Genomic DNA, 8,297 nt, shown 5'->3' with positions numbered 1-8,297 from the left:
AAAAAAAAAAAGACAAGTACTCACTTGTTGCTAGAGACAGAGACGAACTGAGGAGCAGGGACAAGGGCAGGGACAAGGATGGGACCAGAGCAGTGAGGAGTGGCCGGGAGCAGCGAGAGGCTGCCTAAATCCCTGCAGACAGGGAGGATTTCCGTGCTGTAACCCTACACTCCTCCCCGGCTCCCCCCCAGCTCCTGACGCTCAAAACCACGGTGAAAAAGCAGCTCCCGATGCCCAAACTGGACAAAACTCTATGTCTGTGGGCAGCACCATGAAACCCACTGACCTGTGCTGAGCTGTGCGAGCTGCACCCTGGGGAAGGGAGCTTCTCTGATGGCTCTCAGCATGGCTTGGCACCTTCTGTCTGTCCACTGATTGAGTTCAGTGCTCACCGGAGGGTGGGGATGGGCCCATGGGGCTGGATGGAGACCCAAGCCCAGCATCCAAATGCATAAGCCCCACACGTGTGGAGAGCTTTCCTCTCCCAATTAATCCTGCTGCCACTTCTAGCTGCAGAAAACAGGCTGCAGATTGCAGCATGCTCATTAGCTGCTGTGTTTACAGAAGATAGCATTGTACAGATGGCAAACATTCTATGACGGGCAAGCCATCCACCCCCGCCTTTCTACTCCCAACCTAAAAACAGCTGCTCAGACAGACGCAGAAGAGATTTGCAAGCTGGGCTCTTCAGGGAGTTGGGTGGATATGCATTACTTTTGTGGGAAAAAGGTAAAAGTCAATGCAAGGGAATGCATTGCTTTCCTGCAGAATAAAAGGCTGCTGGGAGCTCTGTTGGGATTTAATGGGGTCTCCTTTTCTCTGTTCCCCTCTGGATGGCCCCAAAAATGGGGCAGCATAGAGGGAGCTCAGAGAAGCTGCTGGGGAGATGTGGCCCATGGGAATCCTGGCTCTTGGCAATAGTAAGCCCTGCGGGAACCAGCACCTTCAGGGTGAGCAGGATGCCAGCGAGAGGGAAGGAGACCAAAATGCAAAGTGGGAATCCAAAAGAGATATGAGGAAGAAATAGGTGACAGCTGGACAAAGGTGACCTTTCTAGTACCTCCAGAAAGGGCTTTCTAGAGTTGTTATTCCCCATTTTGCTGGTAGCAGAAACCCATTGATTTTAATGGGATTTGAAAGCGCCAGCAGGAGAGTCCCATCAGTTCTTGGCGCCCCAGCACCTCCTTTTCAGGAGATGTGACACTTTGCAGCCAGAGCTGACCCCAGAGCCTGGGAAAGGGCAGCCTCATTTGGAAGGAGCCAAAGAAGATGTGTGGGAGTGTAAATATGTCAAAAAGGGGAATTCCTTTCCAGGGGAAAGCATGCTGAGGAGTGGTGGTTTACTATCCATTTTATTTTAACTTGCACTCATGTGTCCCTCTCAAAAATGGAGGGTATAAAGTTCGTGTGAGAAAAGCACAGATTAGTGAGAAGACAGTAGTTTGGGCTACTCTTCATTAGCAGTTACTGTCATCCATCCCCTGCCATACACGTGCATTACACCTGCTTGGAGGCCTCAGCCCACCCCAAGGCCTGCTGTGCTGGCAACTTGTCTGATGCGTAGCTGCCAGTTCTGTCAAGAAGTGTGTCTGAAATCCCTCCTAGGAAGGCAGCAAGTCTTTTATGAACATCTCCTTTCACAAAGCTTGGTAGAAAGGTGCACAAGTCCCCTTTGACTCAGTGAGGTTTGGTTCACGAGCACCTCTGAAGAAATAAAACCAAATTTCCTAAACCTCTCATGCAAAAGTGCTGTTATAATGTCGCTGGAGGCTATGTCCAATGCATGTGTTCCTCAGCATCCTAAAGGAGCAGGGACAATAGTTATATAAAGGTCTTTCTACTGCAAAACCAGCTGCTGGCACCCATGGGGACAGTCTGGAAGAATCACTCCTTACTTCTTACTACACATCACACAGAGTCCTCGTAGCTTGTGAAGTCCCTCAGCTCTGCATTTTGGATCAGGTCCTCGTACGTGCTGGGGCAGTAGGTTTTGTACAGTTTTTCAGCCAGTGAGTTGCTCCCAGCAACCACAGCTTTCCGGTTGCGGTTCATGAAGTTCCACAAGTGCAGAGCATAGGAGTGATTGAAGTCAGGGACTTTGTCCCATACATCGTAGTACCGGCTCCAGGCTGGGTACGGGATGGGGTAGAAACGCTGTGGGTTTAGGAAGGAGATGTTCTGGCAGCTGTGGTCCTCAACACCTTCAAAATCTGTGAGATTGCAGATGGCTTTAAGCATCCTTGTCATTAAAAAGGGGCCCTGGTTCCCCCAAATGTTCCCATTGTACTTGAGTACAAAATTCTCCATGCAGTCCCAGATAAATTTGTGGTGGGCAGGGAAACCAAAGATCCCATTGCTGGAGAACCTTGACTTCTGTGCTGCCAGGAAGCTTCCCTCTGGGATGGGCCTGATGGAGATGACGTCTGTGTCCATGTAGATGCCCCCATACTTCCAAATGAGCGCCAGTCTGCTGGCGTCAGAGCTGACATGGACCCAGTTTTTCTCCTCCTCAGGATCTACCTGCAATCAGAAAGGCAAGACAGTGATGCTTGGAGAATGGAGAATGGAGAATAACCACCCATCCACCTTCAAGTTTCACTGATTGTCTTTTCTTCCTGCAGCTATTGAATTTTATTGGAAAGAAAGATTGTAGTGCAGTGCAGAGCAATGCTTTGTTAATGTAAGTGAACATCAGAATGTTTCACTTCGTGTTTTTTGAAACTCACAATGTTAAATCAATGATGCCATGAATCATTGCCTGCTACATCAGTGAAGCTAAAACCACTTTAAATGTTCCCTTCCTTATTACTCTCAGATCCTCCAAACAGGCTTGTGGGTTTCCACTGACTTTATTAGTTTGCAGAGTTATTTCTTCCTCAGGAAAAGGAAGAATTTGAAGGAAATAGAGCTTCATCCCTTGTCCTGCAGGGAGATGGAACCAAACAAACCTGACAAAAGCTTCTTGCGAGTGGTTTGCCAGGAGCTTGTTTTCAGGGTGGAGCTTGCGAGATCTCACCTTGGGTTTGGACACTGCGGTTACAAAAACTGAAATCTCTCTCACATCTAATCTCCCGTGGGCTGTATCAGTGTGTGGCAGCCTTAATAAGTGCTCAGAGGACTCAGGCAGACTAACTTCTGTTGAGCAAGATTATTAAGTGCTGTTTTATCAAAACACATGTGCAATCTATTTTTACCAACGCTCTGTTTGCCAAAAATCTGATCCTCCAGATAGTGGGGAAATGCTGATATGGCATTCAGTAAACAGATAGATGAATACATTGCAAAACATGGCAAAAATAAATACATTCTGAACCAGAACAATGGAAGTGGCTGATTTCTCATAGCCAGGCCTGCGCTCCTCCCCTCATTTCAAGCCTCCTTCAGAGTTTTCCCACCACTGTTTGCAACATTTTCCTACTTCCCCTCATTACAATCCTCACCTCGTTGTACCACTGCAGGAGAGGGGTCTCCTGGAAGATGTTTTCCATCTGGAGAGGAAAAAGAAAGACATTCTTCATAGAAGATAAAAGCGAGAAGGCGCTGTAGCTGGAGTTTGAATCCAATACGGTGTCATTCGTCAGCCCCTTCATGAAGAGGATGATGGGCCGGTCCTGGTAGATTCTGGCAGCAGACTCCACGGAGCAGGACACCAGTGGTGGTGGTTCCAAGCGCTCTGTTGTCTCCAGGAAGATGATGCTTCTGCCCAGGTTGAGGACCTGCTCAGGTGTCAGGAATTGCTTGGGCATAGGCATATAGGAGAAGAAGGAGCTGGATAGTAAGGAGATCTCGTACAAAATGCCCGAGATGAAGAAGAAGCAGAGGCATATGTGGATTTTCTTCAACATTCTTGTTTTCCCTTGGGATCTGAGGTGATGCCTCAGACATGTATGCTAAGGATAGACAAGAAAAAGCAAAAATATATGTAAATGTTATAGCTTAGCAGGACTGGGAGTGGTTGGACTGGCTTTGAAAAGTGTTGCATAAAGGTAGTATGCTCATGCCTTTACTCTTAGCAGGAAGGCAGCATAGTGACACTCAGGCCCTTCCCCCACAGCATGAAGTGCTAGAGTCACTGTCCCTGGAGGTGTTCAGGTACTGTGGAGTTGTGGCTCTGAGGGACAGACCTTTTCAGTGGGCATAGTGGGGATGAGTTGACGTTTGCTCCTGATGACTTAATAATTCTATGATTGTATGAAGGGAGCTCATGCCTTCTCTCATAGCGTGAAGGCAGCAAGGTGATATTCGTGCCTTTCCCCAGGACAAACCTGACAAGAGACCTCACAGTGCAGCAGGCTCTGCCTGAGGGGTGAAATGCGGTGTGGTGCCACCTCCCCATACCCAGACAGAAACTCAGGATCTGGAGAGGTCCTGAAAAAGGGACACGTGCCTACGTCGTGTGGCACATCTATGAAGATATTGAGTTGAAAAAGACCTGGGGTGAGATTGGTTGAGACTCTGGCACCTCACCCCTGGGGTGGGCTGGTGTAGTGAATGGTTCCAGAGCTTTGGAACATCATGCCAACATGTGCTTGTCCATGAGTAGATGTCTTTGGGACGTGAGGACCAAATCCTGAGGTATGGTGGAGTTAGGTATCTCAGGGGACTATGAGTGCCAGCAATGGGAAGACCATGATTACAGTTTTTGATGTCTCAGCCAAAGGGAACATGAGCACATAGGAACCAATGTCTTTCTCCCAACCTGCTCATGCCTCAGGTTTTACACTAAAGGCTGGGAGGGACTCAGGTCCTGCAGGGATACAGGGACCACCAAAAGGCAGATGGAGGACAGAAAGTGCATGGCTTTGTGCAAGCAAAGAGCTAGAATGTACCTGGATTATAGTTCTGATAAATCCACATTTCCAGCTTGTTCGTTGGCCATCAGGCCTCCTGGAAGCCCAGCTCCTGGAGGAAGACACCCAAACTGTCTGGATCATGCAAGGAGACTTCTGAAGACAGCAGATGGATGCTCAAATAAAAAGTGGCTTTACTGTGTGCCAGACCTCAGTCCAAGAGATGGTATGAGGCTGATGGGACTCACCTAAAAGGACAAAGAATGGACAGGTTTTGAGTGAGACATCTCCAGCCTGCATCAGCATGGCCCAGCTCCTCAATCCTTGCCCATACAGCACCAGGGAGCTCTGGCTGGTGAGAGGCAGGATTGAGCCTTAGCTGAACTGTGTCTACAGGCTCGTGGTGTAGGGAAATCCCCCCCTTGAGATGCCACCAGTTTGCATGGGAGCAACCACGTCTGCTCTGCAGGGACCAACCATCTCCCTGGAGCCAGGGTCTGATGGAAAGAAGGTGCATTGAATGACAACTCAGAATCCAAGCGATCTCCTGAATGTGTTTGAAGACCGATTAATTAAATGGAATGGGAGGAAATGAGACTGTGTGCTCGGTTAGTTAATAAGACGCATTACCATGCCACCCAGATGGAGTATAGATAAGTCCGCAATGTAGAGAACCCCATGGAAATTCCCCTGGAAGCACTGAGCTTGAAGCTGTGGCAGTTCTTGCTCCATTTTTCAGAGCTACATCTCATCAAATTAAATATTAAAGCAACGGCTGCTCCCATCAGTACAGCTTTCCATGCTGCATAGCAAATTTTGCTGTTTTCCATTGCCAATGCATAGAAAATAGAAGGGTTTTTTTTTTGCTATGCCCCAGGTTCCTGCAGCAGCACGGGAAAAAATACCAGGGTGAAGCAGTGAGGTGCTACAATCTCCAGCATGGCTGTGGGGACAATCTTCTGGCCAAGGTCAGCAAGTTTGCAGCCTGCAGGGAAAGTGATGCTGCTTTTTCTTTAATTACTGTTTTTTCCCTTCTTTTTCTGACTTTCTCTCCTTGCTCTAGTGCTCTGCAGAGGAAACCAACCACGCCTCCAGGGCCTCTCTGCAGATTGGGAATTGAACGGAAGACAGGGAAGGGAGAGCAAACACAAAGGTTCGGAAACGACCTGTTCCTGAGCCTGCTGATAAAGCCAGGGGTGCTGCAACGCTGAATTTCCTTGCGCATTCCCCTCCTGCCTCTCTCAGACAGACTTTGACATATTTCCAGTCACTTGAATATAAAGTAGGAGAAGTTTAGCAGCTCCCTCACCAACCTCAGCTTGGCCAGACATTCCGACTCTTATTATTTTCCCCTCCAAGTCCCAGCTTTGACCCAAACCATGCCTGCAGCTTCTCTGCTGTTTCCATGCAGTCTGGAGACTGGTGCTCCCTCCTGTCCTTTGCAATGTTAAAAATCTCAGTGCCAGTATGCTGGCAAGGTTTGCTCAAAGCAAAAAAAAAATCAAAAAAAAATCCAGGCTTTGGCTTTGATGAGAAATGAGACCACCCGAACTTTCCCATTACTGGTTTAGCATTTCTTCTCTGACGGCCTCGAGATCCGACAACTCCTGTCTGCATGAGGAGCCCAGCAGAGCCGTGGTCACAACAGTCGTTCAAATTTAAAATAGTCCAGAAGGCATTTTATTTGCAAATTGTGGAGGGAGAATAAGTAGACCCTCCAACAGATATCAGCTCCGTGTACAACATTGTGCGGAGTGACGCGAATCTTCATCGTCTCATTTTGGGAAATTGTTTTGCTTGGTTGGTTTTCCAAAACCCACTCTGTGGCAAGTTAGAATTCTCATCACATTTGACCTGGAGGCTGCTGTTATCAAAATGTTCACTTCTCTGCTCAAGTTAAAAGGACTGCAGAGCCGCGCGTTAAAAATAAATCCCAGCCATTGAATAGATTACCCTGCTGAGTGGGCTGCTTTTCGGCTGCAGCAGACAGCATGCTGGCTTGATGGCCCTTCTTGTAAAGATATTTCTTTTCTCCAGGCAATTGCAGCATTTCAAGAGTGGGATGAAAACGGGTGGGAGACTACAAGTGAGATTACGAGAAGTGCTGTGTGCTACAGCACGGCTCCAGCTGCGCGATAACTCCTCCGCCGTCCCCACAGGACATGTGCGGCAGGAGGGTGCAGCAGGATTTTGGGGCTTCCTCTGAGAGCCAATGGGTTATGCACCCAACCAACAGGGTGGCTGTCCTTATTCCTCCAGGTGGGGAATAACCGTGAGGCAGTCAGTGCTGATGCACTCATGGCATTACTTGAGCTTGCACTGCTTTACTCCTGTGTCTTTGCAGAAGCTGCTGGAGCAAATTGCAGCTGCAATCAAAGTCGTGCATGCGCATGCACTTCAAAGGCAGTTCCCTACCTGATTTAACACCAGGCACATGTGGAAACCTGTATCGAATGGAAGTCCTATAGAAGAACATACCATATTCATTGCAGACTAATTAATGCAGATGTTCTGACTTCCAGCAACGCATACAAGCAAAAGCGCTTCCTCCCACACCACTTTTCCCTCTTTCCAATTCCCCAAGCTGGCATGTTTATAGATAAAATAAAACTCACCTCTTGGCTGGAATAACCTAGCAAAGCACTCGGTCCCCTGGGAAGCAAAGCCAAGCTGGAGCAGGCAGGAAGGTGCCTGAGGAGCAGTGCTGCCTCTCCTCTATCTTCTCCTCTGCCAGAGCTCGGAGCAGCCTCATAGCTTGCTCGCTACCAGCTCCGGTGTTTGCATTCTTGGTGCTCTGAGATAACACTGAGGAAGGAACTGGGGCTGTTCTCAGAGGCGCAGGCGCACAGCAGCAGGCAGCGCCCTGCTAGGGTCCTTGGGGATGGGGGACAGAGCCAAGCCGCCTCCAAAACCCTGACTGCCTGCACCCTGTGGGGTACTGCTTTATTCCCAATTGCTTGGAAGGGTGATGGCTCGCAGTATCTTTAGCTTTTTCTCTTTGTATCCAGAGCTGCCATTATGGAAGATACTTTTTAGTGCAGTTTAGGTCTTTGCTGTATAACAAAGAAGGGCTTTCCCGGGTTAGCATGCAATCCTGTTGCCTTGCTTGGAAGTGCTCACAACAGAGCCCTGCATCCCAAATAGCACCCCGTGTCCTGAGCCCTGTGCCAGCACGAGTTGGGACTATTTAATCCATGCCAGGCCAGATGGGGCCCTGAGCAGCCTGATCTGGTGGGGGGCAACCAGCCCACAGGTTTGGAACTGGAAGGGCTGTAAAGTCCCTTCCAGCCCAAACCATCCTGTGATTCTGTGAATCCAGGCAGCACTTTACTAGCAGCCCCACACCCATAGGGCTGAACTTGCTTCATGTTAATGTGGAGGGTCAGCCAATCCGTGGTCAACTCAAACCCCGAGCAAAAAGCCTGCGGGGTTTGATGTTGCTTAATGCACAGCTTTTTAACTGCATTGCAATGCATTGCTTTTAGGAGCTGGACTTGATCTTTATGG

General features: G+C 48.8%; 2 protein-coding genes across 14 annotated transcripts in view; both read right to left on the bottom strand.

The window, feature by feature from the left end:
- DZIP1L (DAZ interacting zinc finger protein 1 like) overlaps positions 1-539 on the bottom strand; it is a 9,519-nt gene extending 8,980 nt beyond the window's left edge. For 2 of the 13 annotated variants that reach the window (XR_002438368.1, XM_021396026.1), the window contains exon 1: positions 25-227. The gene's annotated coding sequence lies outside the window, so the exon portion shown is untranslated. Of the gene's footprint in view, positions 1-24; positions 254-286 lie in introns of those variants that run through there. The other 11 variants (XM_021396029.1, XM_021396031.1, XM_021396033.1 and 8 more) reach the window with 9 other exon arrangements.
- On the bottom strand, positions 1,334-7,598 carry A4GNT (alpha-1,4-N-acetylglucosaminyltransferase). Its single transcript, XM_021396039.1, has 4 exons — positions 7,406-7,598; positions 4,830-5,038; positions 3,441-3,890; positions 1,334-2,520 (listed from the first exon to the last, which is right to left on the bottom strand). The coding sequence occupies exons 2-4, from the start codon at positions 4,932-4,934 to the stop codon at positions 1,909-1,911; spliced, it is 1,167 nt and encodes a 388-aa protein (XP_021251714.1). The 5' UTR covers positions 4,935-5,038; positions 7,406-7,598; the 3' UTR covers positions 1,334-1,908.

This window comes from Numida meleagris, chromosome 4 (genome assembly GCF_002078875.1).
Source record: "Numida meleagris isolate 19003 breed g44 Domestic line chromosome 4, NumMel1.0, whole genome shotgun sequence".
In the NCBI taxonomy this organism is placed as follows: Eukaryota; Metazoa; Chordata; class Aves; order Galliformes; family Numididae; genus Numida; species Numida meleagris.
Note: the sequence above shows the minus strand (reverse complement) of the source record. Positions and strands in the feature narration are given on the sequence as shown.